General features: G+C 45.8%; 1 protein-coding gene across 2 annotated transcripts in view; it reads right to left on the reverse strand.

Moving 5' to 3' along the window:
- The window catches only part of DCT (dopachrome tautomerase), a 93,992-nt gene that overhangs the window by 60,718 nt on the left and 9,643 nt on the right, over positions 1 to 23,631 (reverse strand). For both annotated transcript variants that reach the window (XR_014818883.1, XM_013978762.3), the window contains exon 2: positions 1,402 to 1,965. Coding sequence is in view for 1 of the 2 variants with exons in the window: in XM_013978762.3 (XP_013834216.1) it covers positions 1,402 to 1,414 (13 nt within the window). In the remaining variant the exon portion in view is untranslated. The remainder of the gene's footprint in view (positions 1 to 1,401; positions 1,966 to 23,631) is intronic.

Below are 23,631 nucleotides of genomic sequence, written 5' to 3' on the forward strand. Positions count from 1 at the left end.
AGCAGTCAGAGAACAGTGACATCCCAGGCGGCCACTGTGCTGGGAAGGCTCATGGTATCAGCCTGTGACAGCGCGTCATGTGTGGACTAGAGAGTGGAGACTCTTTTGTGACATGACGCTGAGGGAGGAACAGTTGGGGTATTTCCACAGCTAGTACAGTAAATAAGATGAGGGGACATTTGACACTAGGGCTAAGCTCTGGCTACATCTTCTTCATTTCCATCCTTAGAAGACATGCCAGCTTCTTAGAATTTAGACGTCTACAGAATCCAGGGAAATATCTGCCCCTACTTGTGCCAGCGGCTACAGCTCCAATTCGACCGACTCCTAGCCTGGGAACCTCCATATGCCTCGGGTATGGCCCTAACCCCCCCACCCCCCGAAAAAAGAAGAAGCTGGATAGTAGGCTCTTCACAGGAAGGAACAGTATCCAGCCTTTTTCATCCCCATCAAAAACTTTCACTTATTTTCAATGACATGTTGCTGTTACTCAGCACACATCTCTGATCTTCTGAACTCTATAAAGTGCCATCCAGATGAATGAACTTGGAGCTGAAGAGGTGTATTCTACACGAGTTGTTTTTGGAACAAATTCTGGCATGTCAACATTTCCACTCATCTTAGAGATCTTACAATGGCAGGTACAGACTTTGTTGAGCGAGTATGGGCTGGTGGTACAGTGCAGACTTTGGATGTGCTAAGGCATAGAAATGGGAGATGGGAAGGAGAGAAGATATGTACGTGTTATATTTGGACTTGAGACACTGGGCATCCCTGTTTACCTGCTAAAGCGCTGCATGAAACCGGGTTGGCATTCAGTGATCAAAACAGAACCAAAGACCTACTGCTCCCTACGGTTGTATGATACAACCCTGTAGCTTATTTATTGTGTACATAGCAGCTGGTATCTCTTAAACCCTGTCGCTATCTTGCCCCTTCCCCCTCTCTCTCCCTGTTGGTAACACTAGTTTGTTCTCTACATCACTGGGTGTGTTTCTGTTTAGTTTTATTTATTCATTTGTTTAATTTTTTAGATTTCACATATAAGTAACACACAGTATTCGTCCTTCTCTTATTTTTTTCATTTTTTACTAATGTATACTTAATTTACAATGTTGTGTCCATTTCTGCTGTACAGCAAGGTGACTCAGTCATACATACATATACACTCTTTTTCTTATGTTATCTTCCATCACGTTCTATCATAAGAGATTGGATATAGCTCCCTATGCTCTACAGTAGGACCTCAATGCTTATCCATTTGTTTGACTTATTTCACTAAATATAATACTCTAAGTCCATCCATGTTGTTGCAAATGGCAAGATTTCATTCTTTTTAGCGGATAAGTAATATTCCATTGTGTGTGTGTGTGTGTGTGTGTGTGCGCGCGCATATCATACCTTCTTTATTCATTCATCTGTTGATAGACACTTAGGTTGCTTTGATGTCTTGGCTAATGATGCTGCCATAAACACTGGAGCGTATATGTCTTTTCTACTTAGTGTTTTCATTTTCTCTGGATACAAATCCAGGACTGGAATTGCTGGATCATATGGGTAGTTCTGGTTTCAGTTTTTTGAGGAATCTCCATACCGTTTTTCATAGTGGCTGCACCAATTTTCATTCCCATCAACAGTGTCCACAAAAGTTCCCTTTTCTCCAAATCCTCGTCAACAATTCTTATTCATGGTCTTTTTGATGGTAGGCATTCTGACAGGTGTGAGGTGATATCTCACTGTGGTTTTCATTCGCATCTCTTCGATGCTTTTCAAGTGCCTGTTGGCCATCCGTATATCCTCTTTGGAAAATGTCTATTCAAATCTTCTGCCCGTTTTTAAATTGTTTTTGTTTCTGATATTGAGTTGTTTGAGCTGTTTATTTATTTTGGATATTAACCCCTTACAGGTCATATCACTTGCAAATATTTTCTCCCATTGTTTTCATTTTGTCAATGGTTTTCTTTGCTGTGCAAAAGCAATAGAGTATTTTTAATAAAGGTGTTAGGTGCTATTTTTTTTTTTTAGCTATAATACTACTGGACACTTAATAGACTATAGTACAGTGAAAACAACTTTTACAGGCACTAGGAAACAAAGCATTCGCATGACTTGCTTTATTGCAGCATTCACTTTAATGCAATGATCTGGAGCCAAACCTGCAGTATTTCCGAGGCACACCCATATTTTGCCTTTCCACATCCAGCTGACTGATCCCTTGAGCTTTACCCACATGAAACACAATGGGTTCTTCTGCAAAAGACTAAGGACTTAGCTTTTGATGCACATCTTATGGGATCTGTCTAAACTCTCAGGAAAATACGCTAGTCATTTGTGGACCACAGCCCAGTCTTGTGAAGCATCTAGCTCTCAAAGTCTTTGACAAACAATGCATTTCTCTTTGCCAAGACACACTGGTCTCCCCCATACGTTCGGCATTCTGCTACCATGGATGCACTGTTTCCTCAGAGCAGGCTGAGGAGGCATGTTTACTCTTTGATTTTATGGTCCTGAGATTATCCAGCATTTTTCCTACAGTGAAATCACCAACCTTCAGGAAAACATTTAACTGAGGATCACCTTCTGTGCTGACGCATCCTTCAATTTGGGGAGACTGTGCGAGTGGCATCCTGGCAGCAGCTTGCGGCCAATGTCCCTTCCTTCAGACAACATCCAGTGCTTTCTACACCCACTCCTGCCCTGCGAAGCCTTGTGTTTGCTGTACACAAAAGTGAGCCGCAGATGCACATCTGCCCATCATGTGGGCAGAAAAGGTCATAGTGAGAGATGGACCTGCCTGTCCCTGCGGGAAACTCAGAACCGCAGGCTCCACTGCTCAGCCGGACGTCAGGACTTCAGAGCAAAATGGACCAAAGGCTCTGACAAGAGCAGCCTCTCGGGCTGAAGAGGACAACCAGGACAGACGCGCCAATCTGTGCCCCTCCCCTGAGACCCACAGGAACACGCTAAGTATGGAACAAGTTAATTAATGCTCTTTAGCCTAGTTTCTGGAAGTGATGGTTAAAGCTTTGTGTCCACTTGGCCAAGTACCCAGATATTTGGTCAAAAGTTATGCTGGGTATTTCTGTGCGGGAGTTGTTTTTGTTTGTTTTGTTTTTGTTTTGTTTGCTTGTTTTTTGGATGAGATGAACATTTACATTGAACTTTGAACAAAGTACAGATAATCCTCCACGATGTGCATGGGCTTCATTCAATCAGGTGAAGACCTGAACAGAACAAAGGCTGAGCCTTCTGAGCAAGAAGGAATTCTGCCAGCAGATGGCCTTCCGACTTGAGGACTTGAACTGCCACATCCCGTCTTCCCTGGGTCCCCAGTCTGCAGGCCCACCCTGCAGATTTTAAACGGGTCTGCCTCCATCACCACATAAACCAATTCCTTTAAATCTCTCTCAGAATGAGGCTACGTTCTTGTGGTGGTGGTGGTGGTTGGTTTTTGTTTTTTTCCCAGGCTAGGGGTCAAATCGGAGCTGCCCACCCACACCACTGCCACAGCAGTGCAAGGATCCGGGCCACGTCTCCGACCTACACCACAGCTCCCAGTAACACCAGACCCCTAATCCACTGAGGGAGGCCAGGGATCGAACCAGCGTCCTCATGGATACTAGTCAGGATCGTTACTGCTGAGCCACCAGGGGACCTCCAAGAACGAGGCTACATTTGGGAGTTTAAATAAGAGCAGCTGTCCTCAGGAAGCAAACACAGGATGGAGGACCACAGCAAGACAAAATCCCACGTCTCCTTCTCCCCCCAGGAAGGGAATCATGCTGGACAAGTCAGACCGTCAGCTTTGGCACGTCAAGCACTGCAGGCTGATGAAGTGTGTGGGGAAGCCCACCAGGCATTAAGCGCCCTGCTTCACCACGATGGAGAAAGAACACAGATGCAGCCGAACAGGAGGGACTTGGCCCGTTTTCCCTTCAATCCCACAGTGAAAACAGTCAAATAAAAAACATACTTAAATAAATCAGAGCCGAACAGAAAAGCTTTGGTGCATTTACCCTTCTCAGTAAAATTTAGCATTAAGAAAACTAAAAGCATAAGATATGTATTCTCATTCCAGAAGCAGTAAGAGGACTGAAGAAGGATTTTTTTTTCCCTCTGAAGCATGAAATACTGGCTGCTGATGGCAATATAAGAGAGAGAATAATATTCTCTTTAGGAGGCTCCAAAGCAAAAATGGCTGCGTGAATCAGACTGCCTAGCTTTAAACACACGGAACATCTCCCATTCTTCCCGGATAAATCCGCCAAGTGTTTCATCAGTGGTTAAACATCATTCCAATACTACACGGGATACCAAAAAAAAAAAAAAAATGAAGTTAGAAATCATTTGACTCCAAGCTCCAAGGCATTAAGGATGTTAAACTGACCTCACCTCACAGCCCTGGCCCATCCTGTGTTCACACTTACACCTTGTCCTAAGGCGAGATTATACCCCACTGTGCTCCAGCTCAAAACACAGCGGGCCTTCACTTTGAAAATATATTTTCATTTTAAAAATCATTCAGGAGTTCCTTTTGTGGCGCTGCAGAAACAAATCTGAGTAGTATCCATGAGGACAAAGGTTCGATCCCTGGCCTTGTTCAGTGGGTTAAGGATCCAGGGTTGCTGTGAGCTGTGGTGTAGGTCACAGACACGGCTCGGGTCCCACATTGCTGCGGCTCCAATTCGACCCCCAGCCTGGGAACCTCTATATGCCATGGGTGTGACCCTAAAAAGCAAAAACAAAAACAAACAAACAAACAAAAAAATCATTCAGATGAACAAGAACCAAAGAGAAAAGCACAGTCCAATCCACCACTCAGAGATAGCCCCAGGAACATGTGGTGGCTATCCTTCCAGACTTTTCCACCCATTGCTATCCTTACACAAGTTATTTTTAGTTTCTTTCTTTCTGAATAATTGTTCCCAAAAGGTTTTAAAGCAGTTGGGCACATTCATCTTTCTGAGCCTCTATTCTCACCATTTATAAAAGGAAGATGCTGAGTTTTTTATAGTTGTACAATGATCATCAAAACCAAATAAAAGGAAGATGCTGTTGATAAGATCTATCTGCTCAGGTTGTTGAAGAAATAAAATAAGTTAGCATGCCTACTACACAGAAAGGAACGTGACCTTCCTACCCTCCCTGTATCCTTTCTTGCTTCATTCCTTCCTTAGTGATTTGTTCATTGAAAAACATGCTTATTAAGCACCTGCTGTGTGCGAGGCACGGCACTGGGCACTGGGGGCAAGGCACCCCGGTGACAAGTGAGAAGATAGCCAAAGCCATAGCTCCCGCATCCAAGGCTCATGGTCCCCTTGAGACAGAACATGTGGGACTGTTAGGAACACACAGCAAGATCGCCAAACCTGAAGGTGAGGAGAGAGGTAGAGGGTTCCGGGCATGGGGACAGCATTACAGAGGCCCTGGGACCAACTGTCCACAGGTGGCTAGTGCTCTAGGGGCCAGAAGGAAAGAGTCTGTGAAGGTGGAAGCCACTGGAAGCTGGATAAGGAGGCATTCTCCCCAAGAGTCCCTAGAAGGAGGTGGCCTGCCTACACCTTGAATTCAAACAAGTAGCCTCCACAACTGTAGGAAAATAGCTGTCTGTTGTTATAAGCCACCCAGTTTGTGGTCAAGTGCTGTGGCAGCTCTAGGAAACAAATACATATGCAACTTCTCTCTTTTTTTTTTTTTTTTCGTCTTTTTGCCATTTCTTGGGCTACTCCTGTGGCATAGGGAGGTTCCCGGGCTAGGGGTCTAATCGGAGCTGTAGCCGCCGGCCTACGCCAGAGCCACAGCAACACGGAATCTGAACCTGAACCGCGTCTGCGACCTGCACCACAGCTCACGGCAACACCGGATCCTTAACCCACTGAGCAAGGCCAGGGATCGAACCTGCAACCTCCTGGTTCCTAGTCAGATTCGTTAACCACTGAGCCACGACGGGAACTCCTGCAATTTCTCTTTTTTAAATTGTTCACAGAATTATCAAGCAGAGACTCTGGTTTCCATCACTCTTAGAGTCACAGACGAACAACACCTTTGCCTTTTATCTGTAGAATGAGTGGTATTGATTGTGCCTACGTGCCGTTCACACTGTTTTCCATCTTTGTGTCACAGTCTTTGTTTATGAACTCTCCGACCCATGTCAGAGCAAAACTAAACCCTTAGACTTTCCGAACCCAAAGCCGAATTTGCAAGGTGGGGACTTCATAAAAGGCTATTGCAAAATGGTGTCAGTCCTGCTACTTTTAGAGCATGGGATACTCGTGTCTGGCTACTGTAATGATTCGTCAGCCAAAATCATCTGCTCCAACTTAACACTCTCTTCTCAGTGCTTAGAGCTGTCTGGAGAGCACCATCCTGCCTCTGTTTGCTTCTCAGAGTGCACTTAGCAGCTTTAGGTAGACATCCAAGTAGGTTCTTAGGAAAATAGTTGATTGCAGGGTTGAGGCAAAAAAGAAAAAAAAAAGAAAAAAGAAAAAAGCAGAGCCTGAAACGTTTTGTGGTGCCAGAAAGTAAGAAAGTGCTCAAAAAATGATGCCGTGTGCCAAAAGGATACAAGAACCAAATGAAAGAAGCTCCCAATGGTCAAACTTAGAATACGTGAAGCAGGAAATAAATGATGAAACCAGGATTATAACCCACAGAGCACATCAATATTCATGAGTCCATACAGATATAAACAAATCATTGGATAAATAAATCAGCATGGGAGAGACTGTAGAATTTGATTAGTAAGTGTAGGAAGAAGGATGCAAATAGAAAGTAACTATTAGACAAGTTCCACAGTAATCACTGCAGTATGATGAGAGACGGTGTACTGACATAATCTCAAAATATCTTCCCAGCAGACATTTATTTATTTTAAGGGGGAAAAGAAAACTTGGAGACAGCTGTAAGTGATCCCCTGGATCAAGTGATCAAATTCAGCTTCACCAACGATGATATAACATGTCAACATTAGGTGCTTTCTGACAGCAGGCACTGAGAAGGGACAGGCTCACTTAGATGGTATTCGTGCCAAAAGTTCTTGCCTAACTTCTATCTGTTTATGAAAAAAAAAAAAAAATCAGACAGATGCACAGTGAGAGTTTTACTCCTATCTTACTATGTGGTGTTCTTTGGGTCTTGGTTTCTTTACCTGGAAAATAAGTATTCTTCAAAAAGTGTCAAAGTCAAGGAGACAAAGACAGACTGAGGATTGTCACAGGTCAGAGGAGACTAAAGAGACATGACAACTAAGTGCCACATGGGATCTGGCATCGGAGGGGATACTGGTAAAATCTGAATAAGGTCTCTAGTTCATATCATTGTCAATGTTAATTTTCTAGTTTTGATCATTTTCCTATATTTTTTTCCTGGCCATGCCCACAGAACGTGGACGTTCCAGAGCCAGGGATCGAACCCACACCACAGCAGTGACCCAAGCCACAGCAGTGACACCACCAGATCCTTATCCCACTGAACCACCAGGGAACTCCCCTGTGGTTATGTAAGATAGTTACATAAGGGTAAGCTACTTGGCAAGTCTTTCTGCTCTTTTTTTTGCAACTTTTCTGCAAGTCCAAAGTTATTTCAAGATAAAAAGTTTAAAAATACAAAGGTCCACCTGGCATTCTAAGATGGGACATGATAGTTTCCCAGCCTCACACCACAGTTTAACAGGTGCAGGACTCTTGATCTAAGCTATAAAGGAGTCTCTTCTTGGTGATTGTGTATTATCCCACATCAAAGGACATTCTGCTTTTGAACAGCAGGTGCAGTTTGTGTTTCTGGTATATTGACTATTTTTATTTACACCCCTAGAAGACATTAGCTCAGTTTTAATTAGTCTCTTCTAATTTTACAAAGTCAAGAAGCTACAGGTTCTCAGAGTTCCTGTAGTGGTAGTGGAAACGAATCTAACTAGCATCCACGAGGACGCAGATTTAATCCCTGGCCTTGCTCACTGGGTTAAGGATCCAGCATTACCTTGAGCTGTGGTGTAGGTCGAAGACACAGCTCGGATCTGGTGTTGCTGTGCCTGTGGCATAGGCGGGCCACTTAACTCCAATTTGACCCCTAGCGTGGGAACTTCCATATGCCACAGGTGCAGCCCTAAAAAGCAAAAAGAGGAAAAAAAAAAAAAAAAGAATCTACAGGTTTTAGTTTCTGTCTTTCACATCACTTATAACAGAGAGAATTGCTAATTCCAATCACTAGCCAAAGGAAAAAAAGTGCATATCAACACCCCTCCATACTGCTGTTTAGTCATGTTTTTACATGTTTTTTTATGTGACTTACACAGTCAGACCCCAGTGATTTGCAAACAAGTCCAGAATGTACATAGCATATGCTATCTTTCATAATATCATGAGGAAAAGTGATTATCATTCATTATGTACCCTGGTGGTGGTAGAAGCAATCTACCATCGCCCTAATTAGTTGTAACAACTTACATTTTATTCTTAACACATACCGTGCACTGAGCAGACCACTTTATGGATTATTCCCTGTAATCCTTCAAGAGCCCAACGAGGTCGGCAGAGATGAGACAACACATTACATTCGCTAATGATACCTGGCTTCAGAGGAAGAGCTGGGTGGGTGTACACTGGGCCTTGTGCGAGTTCTGACCTGGGGAAGTGACGGAGCTGCCACAGGCATGTCCCTTATTTTATCACTCCCCTTGTCATTCTCTCTTTTAAATCAGATGATTACTCTGTTAGTATTGATGGGGGGTGGGGGGTAGAGGCGTGGAGGGAAGGAAGAGAGGAAGGGAAGAAACCTCTCCAACTGCATGAAGCATTTCAATGTTGTCATCAAAGAGGAACTTTGATGTGTTTTAAATTGGAGAAAAGGGGCGTTCCCATCATGGCGCAGTGGTTAACGAATCCGACTAGGAACCATGAGGTTGCGGGTTCGGTCCCTGCCCTTGCTCAGTGGGTTAACGATCTGGCGTTGCCGTGAGCTGTGGTGTAGGTTGCAGATGCGGCTCGGATCCCGCGCTGCTGTGGCTCTGGCGTAGGCCGGTGGCTACAGCTCCAATTCAACCCCTAGCCTGGGAACCTCCATATGCCGCGGGAGCGGCCCAAGAAATAGCTAAAAAAAGACTAAATAAATAAATAAAAATAAATTGGAGAAAAGGTTCCACTTGGAGGAAAAAGACGCAGGGGGAACATTAAAGCCATCTTTAAAAAATGTGAAAGGCTGGTTTGGGAGAAGGGGATTTGAATTGTTGTCTGTGGTCTGAGAAGGAAGCTCAGAGAGACACAATTCAGCTCAGTATTTGGAAACCCTTTCTAGCTGGGAAGCCCAAGCCCAGGCGAGGCTGCCTGGGGGCTTGGTGAGCCCTGGTCCCAGAGATGGCTCCAGAGGAGGTGGGTGTCCAGCTCTCCAAGGATAAACGAAGGGGATTAGTACTTAAATCAGACAACCTTGAAAAAAAAACAAAAAACAAAAAAACAAAAAAAAGGAGTTCCCGTCGTGGCGCAGTGGTTAACGAATCCGACTAGGAACCATGAGGTTGCAGGTTCGATCCCTGCCCTTGCTCAGTGGGTCAAGGTTCCGGCGTTGCCATGAGCTGTGGTGTAGGTCGCAGACGCGGCTCGGATCCCGCGTTGCTGTGGCTCTGGCGTAGGCTGGGGTCAACAGCTCCGATTAGACCCCTAGCCTGGGAACCTCCATATGCCGCAGGAGCGGCCCAACAAATGGCAAAAGACAAAAAAAAAAAAAAAAAAATCAGACAACCTTAGAAGTCTCTTCTAGCCAACAAGCTCCAGGAGGAATTTGGAGCTTCTGCTCTGCCAGTGGATGAGATCATTCTGAGAGCTGGCAATTCTCAGCTCCTTGCTCCTTGGCGTCATAGCTCTAGTCTGCTTCTGCGTTGAGTGCGAAGAAGCAAAATGAACACCGGTTTGACGATAAGAGGCCAACTTAGACAACCAGAGGATCGACCTCAAAGTCCTTCAGAGTCAAGAGGGACCTACACGAGGTCTAAATTTGAAACACCTTTGTGAACTTCGCTCCCCAGTGGTCGCGGCCAGCCTTCATCTGCAAGTGGAAGGCCATGCAGTGTGCGGTGGTAAGTTGTGAGCATCCTCCATGCAGAGTCAGCTCTGGACTTAGCCTGCCTCGGTGCAAATCCTGGCTCCCACCTCCTGACAGAAGCAGATCTTTCCTCCTTCACAGTAGGATTAGAAACCCCTCCCCTAACCATAAAAAAAAAGAAAGACAACCTATAGAAAGGGAGAAAATAGTTCCAAACAATGCAACCAACAAGGGCTTAATCTCTAAAATATACAAACAACTTATACAACTCAAAAAAAAACCAATTGAAAAATGGGCAGAAGATCTGAATAGACACTTCTTCTAAGAAGACATAAAGATGGCCAACAAGCACATGAAAAAATGCTCAACATTACTAATTATTGGAGAAATGCAAATCAAAATTACTATGAGGTACCACCTTGCACATGTCAGAATGACCGTCATTAACAAGTCAACAAATAATAAATGCTGGAGAGGGTGTGGAGAAAAGGGTATCCTCTTGCACTGTGGGTGGGAATGTAAATGGATACAACCACTATGGAAAACAGTATGGAGGTGCCTCAGAAAACTAAATATAGAACTACCATATGACCCAGAAATCCCAGTCCTGGGCATCTATCTGGACAAAACCTTCATTGAAAAAGAAATACATACACACCCCATGTCACTGCAGCACTATTCACAATAGCCAAGACATGGAAACAACATGTCCATCAACAGATGAATGGATTAAGAAGATGTGGTATATATGCACAATGGAATACTACTCAGCCACCAAAAAGAACAAAATAATGCCATTTGCAGCAACATGGATGGAACTAGACATTCTCATACTAAATGAATTAAGTCAGAAAGACAAATACCATATGATATCACTTATATCTGGAATCTAATATACGGCACAGAAGAACCTATTAACAGAACAGAAACAAACTCATGGACTTGGAGAACAGATATGTGGTTGCCAATGGGGAGGAGGAGTGGGATGGACGGGGAGTTTGGGTTAGTAGATGCAAACTATTGCATTTGGAGTGGACAAGCAATGAGGTCCTGCTGTATAGCACAGGGAACTCTATCCACTCACTTGTGATAGAACATGAAGGAGGAGAATGTGAGAAAAAATAATGTCTATATATATGTATAACCGGGTCACTGCTGTATAGCAGAAATTGGCAGAACATTGTAAATAAATGATAATAAATTTTTTTAATTTATAAAGGTAACTTACAGATTAATAAAATACCATGATTCCAGAAATTTGTTTAAAAATTCTGATTATTATGAAGAGTTGAGAACCCAGAAATGAGGAAGGATGCAAAGTGTTTAATACAACAAAAACTGTACACCTGATCTAACTTTGTTCACCCACACTGACTAAGCATGGGATGTTTCCACTCAATCTTAAATAATTCACATTAGTGGAGTTCCCGTCAGGGTTCAGCAGTTGATGAACCTGACTAGTGTCCATGAGGACTCGGGTTTGATCCCTGGCCTCCCTCAGTGGGTTAAGGATGTGGTGTTGTGTGAGCTGTGATGTAGATCACAGACGCAGCTCGTAGGTAGACACATCGAGGATCCCAGGCTCGGATCTGCAGGTCCAATTTCGACCCCTAGCCTGGGAACCTGTGTGTGCCATGAGTGAGGCCCTAAAAAGACAAAAAAAAAAAACAAAAAAAAACGAAAAAAAACCGTAACTCACATTGGTTTATCCGTTCAATGGTCTATGCAAAATTTATGGTACAATATGCCAAGGAATATTACACTTCCCGAAATATACACATATGTACATGCACAGACACTTCTATACACACACACGTATGTGTCTATATGTGTGAAAATAAGTATTTTTTTAGATAGGAAAGAAATATATGAAACATTTAAGACAAAAACAGCCAAATAAAGTATCCAAGTCCAGCAGAACTTCTGAGCAGGGCGAAATGAGTGTGGACCATGGTAGCCAGTGAGACTTCACGCAGGTAGTAAGGTCGGAAGAGGGAGTTGGGGGAACTGAAAGCACAGAAAGGCGGGAGGAAGGGTTTCCAGGTGCAGGTGAGCCACAGCATGGGAGAGGCCAGGAGCATATTCAGAGACCACAGCTTGTCTCCTCCGCCCAGGCAAATTCTTACTCATGTCTCAAAAAGCTGCAAAGGGCTGTTTTCCTCCTTTCTTCTGACTCATGTCTGTGTTTCTGTCTCATCTGTGGCACAGGGGGAGGGATGCGTCTTTCTGATGAGTACCCATCACTCCCAAGGACACAGCAGCACCAGCGCAGGTGGTGCCCAAGGAGTGGCAAGCAGCTGCGCAGACCGCCTATAGCGCAGCCGCGAGCACTGACCCGGGAACTCAGCTGCGGAATGGAAAGGGGAGCTGGGCTATGCGGTGTGAGCACCTCATGGGATGCTTGGCCCAGGCTTCCAGGCTACAAGCAGATCTGAGAGGTGTGGGGCTGAAAAATAAGGTTTCCAAGAGACTGTGGAGAGGAAAATGAGAAACAATAAGGAGCGTGTCCACAGTGGGCTGGAATATTAGACATTGATACGCAGCAACCCTTGCTCCAGGATGCTGCGCACCCCTCTAACCACACCCTCGTCTTACAGAACAGGACTTGGGAACCAGATTCCACTGCTCCTAGCGTCTCCCAAACCTCCTGTTATCTGGTGCGCTACTAACCAAGCCTGTGCGTGCAAAGGGATGTGTTTAGTGTTACCGGCAGGTACTGTGAGCCTGCATTAGCTCACAGTAGGAGGAGATGATGATTGAGGGTAGGTGGGTGAAGAGGAAAACCGGCAGAATTGGGGCTTAGGGTACAAACTGGGTTGACTATTTTCTACACTGAATTGAAAGCCTTCTATAACTGCTGCCCAGAAGTATGTCTGATGAAAACCACATGATTCAAACTAAGTGAACTAAGCGATCTTTCTTTGGGCTCGAGATTTCATGGTTTGTGTCACTTGCGGTAGGGAGAACAAAAAACCTTTCAGAAGCAACCCATGCTAATACCCACCAAGCAATTTATGAGACCATTCAGAGAGAGGCAAAATAAACCAGCATGGAAAGCATGTTCTAACAAACAAAGTTTGTACAAAGACGCACTGTTGCAAATCAGATATATCAAGCCACACTAATGACGTAATTTTTAAAGGTTCCCCCCCCCAAAAATGTGATCATTTGCTCAATCACAAGCACACACATGGTGAAATACAGGACTGAGAGGGAATGCAGACTGGAAATGGTTTCCAGACAATTGCTCGCCTGCTCTTTGAGTTTCATTCCACCCACCCGCCAACATGTGCTCCTCTTCTAGCTCATAATCACGTTTTCTCGCTCCCTGAAGACTCTGAGAATTGCCCACCGCCATTTCTGCATCCATTCGGTGTGACTTCAAGGCCCACGTGAACATCTGTCTGATACCCGGCTCTCATCTCCTTGAGCTCATCTCCAAGAAATTCCTCCTTTCCTCTCGCTTAGACGCCATCCTCATGGTCCTGCTTTTGACGTTAGCATCACCTGAAACTGGGTTGCTTCCGAAAATGACAGCTCTGTGTAATCTGGGAGGTGAAGCCGTGAAGACATGGAAATAGCCGCATTCCGTGAGCTCAAGCTCCCATCCCTCCTGCTCCCTTGCTCAAGGACTCTGTAGAAGGCTGAACAATGGCCTCCAGAGATAACAGGTTCTAAGCCCTAGAATCTGTAGACGTCATCTCATTTATGTTTGTTACCCTTGTCATCTGATGTTACATTAGTCTCATGGGACCACCAGACCCTTGGCTCCCTCTCCCCTGGTGTTCTCTTCCTTCCCTCGGCAGCCTCAACTCCATTTTCCATCATTACAATATTTCAAATGCTCATAATTCCCCTGCCCTTCTCTGCTTCTAAAGCCAGCTGACGTATCCTCCGGTCTAGATTAAGCTACCCATTGGCTATTGCTGTGCCAGCGCCTGAACAACGAAGTGTTACTGCAGAAAAATCATTCAACCAGGTGGACGGAAGCCACCCAAAATGACTGATGTGAGCCTCAAGCGGGCCTTTCATGCTGCTTGCCTTCAGTTACGTGCCAAGCAAATATCCACTTCAACCTGGAGGACACACGGGCACTTTATTTTTTTATTTTTATGTTTTTATTTTTTTGCTTTTTAGGGCCGCACTCGAGGCACATAGAGGCTCCCAGGCTAGGGGTCCAATCAGAGCGACAGCTGCCAACCTACGCCACAGCCACAGCAACGTGAGATCCGAGCCACATCTGCAACCTACACCACACACACGGGCACTTTAAATCCAATGTATCCACAACAGATCTCAGGATCTCACTTTCCAAACCTAGTTGTCAGGGTTCCACGGTTCAGGGTATGGCACTGATACTGTCTAGTTACTCATGCCGGAAACTTGGGAGGCTTCTGCAAACTTCTCAGGGCCTCGGTCCATCCATCACCACATCCTCCTGTTGACTTTAATTTCTCAAGGTTTCTCAACACGGTTCACTTTTGCCTGCTTTCCACCAATGCCACGTTCCACTCTCCACAGTCTGCTGCCTGAATTGGGACCGTGGCCTCCAAAAAGATTTCCTGCCCTCTTCCAGTTGGTTCATGGTTCACGACCAGAGTTACTGTTTAAAAGACAAGTTTCTTGAAGGCGTTCCAATTGTGGCTCAGTGGTAATGAACTTGACCAGCATCCATGAGGGTGCAGGTTCAATCCCTGGCCCTCGATCAGTGGGTTAAGGATCTGGCATTCCCGTGAGCTGTGGTGCAGGTCGCAGACACAGCTCAGATCTGGCATTGCTGTGGCTATGGTGTAGGCCAGCAGCTGCAGCTCCAATTCAACCCCTAGATTTCGGCCCTAAACAATTAATAAATAAATGACAAGGTTTAAAAAAATTTTTTTTATTAAAGTGTAGCTGATTTACAATGTTCTGGCAATTTCTGCTGTTTAGCAAAGTGACCCAGTCATACATACATATACACGTTCTTTTTCTCATATTATCTTCCATCATGTTCTATCACAAGTGACTGAATATAGTTCCCTGTGTTATACAAGAGGACCTCACTGCTTATCCATTTCTTTTTTTTTTTTTTTTTTTTTTTCTTTTTAGGGCTGTACCCACAGCATGTAGAAGTTCCCAGGCTAGGGATCAAATTGGAGCTACAGCTGCCAGCCTATACCACAGACAGAGTAATGCCAGATCCAAGCCACGTCTGTGACCTACACCACAGCTCACGGCAATGCCGGATGCTTGACGCACTGAGTGAGGCCAGGGAGGCCAGGGAGGCCAGGGATCGAACTCGAGTCCTCATGGATACTAGCTGGGTCTGTTTCTGCTGTGCCACAGCGGGAAATCCTGCTTGTCCATTCTAAACATAGTAGTTTGCATCTACTAACCCCAGACTCCTCATCCATCCCACTCCCCCCCGGCCCTTGGCAGCCACGTGGAAAAGACAGGTTTGACCGTCTCATGCCTACGCTTAAAACTAAATATCTGGATAGATTCCAGCTCCTTGCAGGATAAAGTCCCAAACCCCGGCATGGACTCGAAGACACACACCCCCCCCCCGCCCCCGTGATGTGTCCTCCTCCCCTCCCTGCAGTTTCTTCTTGCCTCCTGCTTCTCTATCATCTCTAAGCTTCAATATTGCTGCTCTTACTTCAATTCTAGAATGCATCAAATTCCTTCGAGCTGCTGCGGAGTCTGCCCACACTCTCCTGATTGGCTGACAGGTCCTTTCTCCTTTGCCCCATCCATACTCCCTCCCCTAATCTGGTTATTTCTTGGCCCTAAGCAGCTGCTTATTCAATTTGCATGACAGGAAAAATCTAGGAGTTGGGGACATAAAAGATGAGCCCTGCCTGCTTTTGCACCCAAGGAGTCCACCTCTGGGCACTTGTTCAATCTCATGGAACGGGGAGTTCCTGTTGTGGCGCAGTGGAAACGAACCTGAGGATGCGGGTTCAATGCCAGGCCTCACGCAGCGGGTGGGGGATCCAGCGTTGCTCTGAGCTGCGGAGAGGGTTGCAGACGCGGCTCAGATCCTACGTTGTGGGTGGCTGTGGTCTAGACCAGCAGCTATAGCTCTGATTCAACCCCTAGCCTGGGGACTTTCATGTGCCAAGGATGCGGCCCTATCAAGCTGGGGGTGGGGGGGGGGGGAAATCTCATCTAACATAATCCCATCTCAGAGAGAAGAAATCACTTTACATCAAGAGGCATATTGAGACACATGGCTAAGAAATTTACAATGGAAAGAGTTGTTTGAATCATGGCCCCTGGAATCTGTTGTGTGGGTTCTGTCTTGCTCAAGGGAACGTCATCAGGAGGTGGGTAGGGGCTGAAATCCACCCACACTTGACTTGCCAAGCTACGTGTCTATGGAAACGGCATCAGCTGGAGATGTGCCTTTCCTGATGTGTACACAGTGGGGCAGGGACTAGTGGTTTCCTTCCCAACGATGTGGGCTCTTGGTGATGCCCTTGGTGCCCAAACAAGTGCAATGGCCTGAAAGCCAAACAGTGAAGGACCCAAGGAAAATTCACTGCTTGTGGCAGATCCATGGAACAACTCAAACAGTTAACTGTGAGGGCGAACAGAAGAGAAGATCTAAATTCCAACTGAGTTCTAAGACGGCAATTAAGAACATCTAATAGAATCTGTGAGTGGTTCCTATCTGACTTTAAGATGCCTCTCAGAAGTCAAGAAGGGTCAAACGGAGCCTCCAAACACAAATCTTGCCGTTTAACATCCCCAATAATCTCAGCATTAACCCCTCAACAGCTTTCAGATACCGCAGGACTGGCTGCAAAATTAAAATTAGAATCAATACAATGAACACTCAGTATGTAAAACAATTCAAGGCTCTATTGCAGCCTGAGGTTTCATTTAAGCCCTTGGAATAAAAAGAAAAGACAACCCTTTGTTCTCTCCGTTTCACAATCCTGCAAAAGGCCTCTTAGCCAAAATAGCGCCTCTAATCTTTAAGTTTTAATTAGCTGCCCACGATTCATAAACTATCAGGAATTAAAATGCTGATACCTCATTCTCCCGAGAAATGGCACACAATTAACCTCTTTTTTCTGGTCAAAGACAGACGTTGACAAAGGGTAATGACAAAATTAATCTCTTTGGGTGGGGAGGCCTGCCACGGCGCTGGGAAAGGGCCCCTGGTCCCGGTCCGCCTCACAAGGAAAGCTCCTGGAGCACACGGGGAACTCAGATTCCTGAGGATAGCCTTCGGGGTGCACAAGTCAGATCCCCAGGCCATCTCGGGCCCCCAAACCTTACAAAAACGTTAAACAATTCCCCAGCTAGTCAACCTAACCTCCCTCGTTTGTTTTTTTCTCTCTCTAAAAACAGATAGATTCGTAAGGGCTTTGAATAACATCCAAAGCGCTGGCTCTCCACGGAGGTGGGAGAAAAGGCCAAGAAACGCACACCTTCCCGGCATAATCTCGAGATCAAACATACGACCGGCAGGAAAGTTAGATGGAGCTGCTGGTATTCAGCTTATGCTTTTCTAGAATAATTTTCCCCCCTGCCAAAGGTAGACCCTGCTTTTTTTCCCCTGAGGGCAGTTCTCATGGTAAGCAGATTTTTTTTTTTTTTTTTCCCTTTTTAAGGCCACGCCTCTGGCCGATGGAAGTTGCCAGGCTAGGGGTCAAATCGGGGCTGCAGCTGCCAGCCTACACCACAGCCACAGCAACGCCAGATCTGAGTCACATCTAAGACCTACACCACAGCTCCCACTGGATCCTTAACCCACTGACCGAGGCCACGGATGGAACCTGAGTTCTTAGGGACACTAGTTGGGTTCTTAACCTGTCAAGCCACAATGGAAATTCCAGTAAATATTTAAATAGGACAAGTCATAGCCATCAAAATGTAGTGGAAAGCTCATAGAGACAAAATTGAGTCCCAAACCTTTCAACATATGCTCTCAATGAGGACAGGAGGCAGTGATGGGTAGGCTGGAGGCTGTGGAGTCCATGTGCCCGCTTTCAAACCCCAGCGTGGCGACTCACTGGCTGTGTGATCTGGGCAAGCTGTTGAACCTCCCTGAGCTTTTGTTACCTATCTCTAAACTGAGGACAAAAACGTATGTGGTGAGGATGAAACAGAACCTGGCTCTTCACACAACTGCTCATTAAGACGAACTGCTGCTGTTGTCACCAGAGGAACCCAGATACCTTTTGCAAGTACAAAAAAGAGAAGGATGCTGTTTCCTGTTCAGAACCCTTGCGTAATTCCAGTTGCTGCTCTTTGTTTTTCAGCTTTATGGAGAAGTAATTTGCATACCACTCAATGAACTCATGTAAAGTGTCCACTTCCATGTCTTTCAGCATATTCAAGAGTTTCACAACCTTCACCACGATCAGCTTTAGAACAGTTCCCGCACCACACAAAATCCCTAGATCCACTGGCTGTCACTCGCCAATCCCTCCATTCCTCCCAGCTCTAAGCAACCACTAATCACCTTCTATCTCCGCAGATGTGCTTGTTTTGGATGTGTCATATGAACTGAATCACAGAATATGTGATCTTTTTGTGACTGATTGCATTCACTTAGCATAATGTTTTCAAGGCTCATCCGCGCTATAGCCTATACCAGGACTTCATTTCTTTTTATGGCTGAATAATATTCCATGGCATGGATATACAACATTTTGCTTATCCGTTGCTCTTATTCTTTGATGGAGTCATTGTAAATTCAGTGCTAAATAATAAAAGCATCATAACACATAGTACCAACCATCACCAACACATCCTAGCCCACAGGTGGGTTGGCACACATGACTTCCTTTGAACATGAATGGCTGTATCTGCAGCTCACAGCAATCCTGGGTGGTAGGCATTGTTTAACCTGTTAGAAATAAGCCCAAAGTAATCAGACACCTCAGCAAAGGGGACAGAGCCATGCAGTTATCTGAAGAGCTGGAACTCAAAGTCAGACCTTCTGAACAGAGTTCCTGATTCTGCTGAGCTGCAGTGAGCCAACCTGTCACACAGCAATGGGTGTGTGGAGGTCGAGTGTTAGGACACACTTTCTGTGCCCTGGAGGGAGCTGAGAGGAGATGTTTCCATAATCTCTATTTGTCCCCAAATGCAGCCGCCACCACCACCACCACGGAGCCAGGGTGGGGGAATCTTAGCTTTCCGACTTCAAAGTGAATACATCGAAGCTTCCACAGGGGTTGACCCAATCGCTGGGGAAGCAAAACCACAGTTCTTTCGTTAAACAGTTCCACTGTCATAAGCCCTGGCCAAGCCCCTAGTTGAGATATTACAACTAGGCCATTTCTAAGCAGGCCCCACTGCAAGTGCACACACACCTTGGCTCTGGTCCCACAGCCTCATGCAGGATGGTGGACGGGGATCAGCCCTTTCTTCTGTATTTAGTACATCCCTCGTTGAACCCCCTACGCTTGGTTGCAAACACGCACAACAGCCTGCTCCCTCCTATTTCATAAATTTTCCTGCTCCTTCGGCTGGGCAAAAATGACCCCAAATTGGAGTTCCCATCATGGCTCAGTGGTTAACGAATCCACCAAGGAACCATGAGGTTGCAGGTTCGATCCCTGGCCTTGCTCAGTGGGTTAAGGATCCAGCGTTGCTGTGACCTGTTGCATAGGTTGCAGACGCGGCTGGGATCCTGCCGGTGGCTACAGCTCCACTTTGACTCGTAGCCTGGGAACCTCCATATGCCATGGGAAGCAGCCCTAGAAATGGCAAAAAGACCAAAAAAAAAAAAAAAAAAAAAAAAAAACCCAAATTATTTTACTTTTCAGAAAATGTTCTAAAAACTTCACTTTTTCCATCATTTTTCATTTCCCTCAAGCCCAAAACAAAGTGATGTGTCAACGATAACCATTCATGGACCCAACTGTCGTGTGTACCAATGTGTATATACAAAAGCTGGAAACACTCTGGAGAAGGGGAGGGAGAAGGAAAAAACAGGGGTACAACCCACCTGTAGATTTAAATTCAGTAAAATGAACTGACAACTCCTCCTTTATACCTGGACAAGATGATCTAGACTGTTCTATCCAGGAAAAACCTTCAGCTGCAAGACACAAAACCAGCTGGGACTGGCTACAGAAGGGTGGAAGCTGTAACCAAGAACTGTCAGTTGCTCACTTCTCTCAGAAACTGTAGTCAATCCAGCAAAGCTCATCCTGGGCACAGGAAGTTCAGCGGGCTATAGCACCTTCCGAATGGCTCCATAATTAGAAGCATCGCTGCACGAAGCATGCCAGGATGCAGAGAGACACTGCATGCATGGCCTTGGGTCTGCTCAAGACGAGAAGGGTGTGGGGCTGCAGGGAATCCTGGACCAGGGCCAGCCTTTGACCTTCACCACAGTCAGCCGCTCAGGCCCTCGCTGGAGCCACGTGCCAGTGGCCTTGGGGCCCTTCAGCCACCTGGGCTCACAGTCCTGGGCACTGAGGTGGGAGAGCACCCACTGAGCCAGCATCACGGAACTGCTCTGTTCTCTCATCCTTGATGAAAAAAGGAAGACTGTGTTCCATTTGAAGCTCCTGGACAGAGCCAGTTGTTTTCTCCCCCAAGGAGTAATGGACTCTCCTCCTGGTTCATCCTCAGTGGTTGTCTTTGGAGAACCCCAGCAGGGCTTCGTGATGGATGGAATTTTACTCCTCCCAAATATGTACGCTGAAGTCCTAACCCCCAGTATCTCAGCATGTGATCCTGTTTGGAAATAGGGTTGTTGCAGATGTAAAAAGAGGTCACTGGAGTGGGCACCAACCCAATACGATTGGTGTCCTTATAAAAAGGAGAAGTTTGGACAGACACACAATGCTGGATCCTCTTACCCAACTGTACCAGGTCATATATCGAACATGCACCTTTCAGCGACCAGAGCCTCTGCAGTCGGATTCTTAACCTGCTGTGCCAGGCAGGAACTCCCAGACTTTGTTTTGCTTGCATATCTTAGCAATTTAATGATCCACGGCCATCCATTTCCATGTGGGAGAAACTATTATTATGATTATTGCACGGCAAATAAGCACTAATAATACATTTCTAAGTGGCACAGCCCGGCTCAGGTTGCCCTCTTTGATGGCAAATACCTTCCGCCACCCCCACAGAGGCTCTATGGCAAACTGAAGTCAATTCAGCCTTTCAGCAGGCATCTCAAAGAGGCATTATCTAGAAATATTATTGAGACAGAATACTAACTCACGTAGTTCGTATAGGAACATGGGCTCCTGGAGTTCCCATCGTGGCTCAGTGGTTAGCGAATCTGACTGGGAACCATGAGGTTGCGGGTTTGATCCCTGGCCTTGCTCAGTGGGTTAAGGATCCAGTGTTGCCGGGAGCTGTGGTGTAGGTCACAGATGCTGCTCAGATCCCTCATTGCTGTGGCTCTGGCATAGGCCAGTGGCTACAGTTCTGATTCAGCCCTAGCCTGGGACCCTCCATATGCCGTGGGAACAGCCCAAGAAATGGCAAAAAGACAAAAAAAACGGGGGGGGGGGGAGCATGGGCTCCAATACATTCTTTTGATATGGATATTGATTAACCTCTGTGGCTTAAGGGCTCCAGGGAGAAACATCTCCACAGGCCTTGTTTTATTCAAGGACATGCATATTCCCCACAGACTTGGTTTACTGAAGGACATGTGAATCTCTAGCCCACTCCTCAACTGATAAAAAAGGAAAGAGAGGAGTGGTGATTTAAACTAAGGAAAGGACAAAAAACCCATAAAACTGTGGGGACATTTCCAACCCTAAAAGCCCTCATGGACAAGGACTGATACAGGGAACTGGGCAAGGCCAGTGGGAGAAAACCACATCTCTCTGGACCCCACACTGGTACCCCCCACATCTTTAAGGGATAAAAACCCCTATAGGACAATGGAGAGAGGGGGCTCTTCTCCCCCCTCCCAGCTGTCCCGGGAGTTCTCTGCTTTCCTGTAATAAAGACTTGGCTTGCTTGCTGCCTGTGTGTTCGCAGAGTTCATTCTTCGACTGCCATGAACAAGAACCCGGATTCTGGTACCATCTTTCCGGCATCATTATCACCCTCAACTCCAGGGAAAGGTTGGGCTGTGCTTCCGATATGGTGTCAAGAACCCAGTTCACTAACCAATCATGTAGATCCCCCCCACCGCCCCGCTTCCTCAAGCCAGCAGCCTCTAATCGGGGCACATCTGAAACCTTCCTTGTCCCCACTATAAAGGGCACTCCTTTCCACTCCTCCACCTCTCAGTCTCTGCCAAAATTCAGTGATGGTGGCCTACGCCCTTGGTATAGAGCGAGATCAAAAGAAACAGGCTTCACTTTTTTCATGTGGTGGGATCCTTATTTCCACAGTTCTGTGGTTATGTAAGAGAATGTCCTCATTCCTGGGAAATATGCCCTGAAGTATTTAAGGGTTTTCTGAACCTCCGTGGGTTCAGAAATATAAATATGTACATCTGGCAGGAGGGGGGGGGGGGTAGAGTGATAACCCAATGTGATTACAAGTTAAATTAGTAACTCTGGACAAATGATGACACAGTTCTCTGCACTCTTCTTGCAACTCTTCTGTAAAACTTGAAATTGCCTCCAAATAAAATGTTTAAAGGAAAAAAAAAAAAAAAGAACCAGTTCAAAGCTGGTAAGTGACCCAAAATCCTTGTACAGCTAGAGAAAGTGAGCCCTTTCTTTCAGGCCCAGTGAACCTGGGCACAGAAATGTGGCAGCTACCAGGGCACTGGCAGATACGTCCAGGATCCGGCGCTGACAGGTCCAACCCTCAAAAATACCAGGTACCAATAGGCCTGGACCAGGTGACTTAACATTGACACTGTGACAGAAAAATGTCCTGGAAGCTGCCAGGGCCTGTGATGTCCAGATGATGTCTCTTCAAAGGAGACCTCCCAAGGACACCTGCTGAGGGGCCAACACCTGCACAGCCTCATAACCCACAAGAGTGAATGAGCCGATAATTGGTGGATTCAATAAAACGTTTCCACTCCTAAGACGTGTTTCTATTTGTGTTGGACTGTTTGTTTTCCTTGTATCTCTTGGAACACAAAATCTTTATTTAGCTCTTAATCTCTCAGCGACATCTGAATGGTTTTCTAAAACCTGTTTATCTAGAAAGTTATGTAAATCTCCCATTTAAAAATAGCAACCAGAACATCTTAAGGAACTTGAAAGATGGAGAGAATATTACTGTTGTTGTTAAACATTTATTGAATGTCAACCATGTGATGTTTGACTATGATCCCACCTCATGGGTATAAGACCCTGCATGAAGGCAGGTTAGTGCCCTGGCAGGTCCCAGGCCCCAAAATGCCTCAACTTGTCTCTGTTAGACTAAGATAACCCCAAACTCCGTCTGGAACACTAACGCAGAGGTCCAGCTTCCTGCTCCTCTGTTGAAGAAAGTTTAGAGCCTTATTTTTCTTCCTATTTTTTTTTAAATTATGCAAGCCAGTAAATTGGGTTTTTTTGTTTGTTTAGCTTTTTGCCATTTCTTGGACCGCTCCCACAGCACATGGGGGTTCCCAGGCTAGGGGTCTAATCGGAGCTGCAGCCACCGGCCTACGGCCTACGCCAGAGCCACAGCAATGTGGGATCCGAGCCGCGTCTGCAACCTATACCA

The sequence above is a fragment of the Sus scrofa genome, chromosome 11 (genome assembly GCF_054392235.1).
Source record: "Sus scrofa isolate SSC_HxYL_T2T_F1_AM1 chromosome 11, Sscrofa_HxYL_maternal_Yorkshire_Landrace_v2.0, whole genome shotgun sequence".
Lineage (NCBI taxonomy): Eukaryota > Metazoa > Chordata > Mammalia > Artiodactyla > Suidae > Sus > Sus scrofa.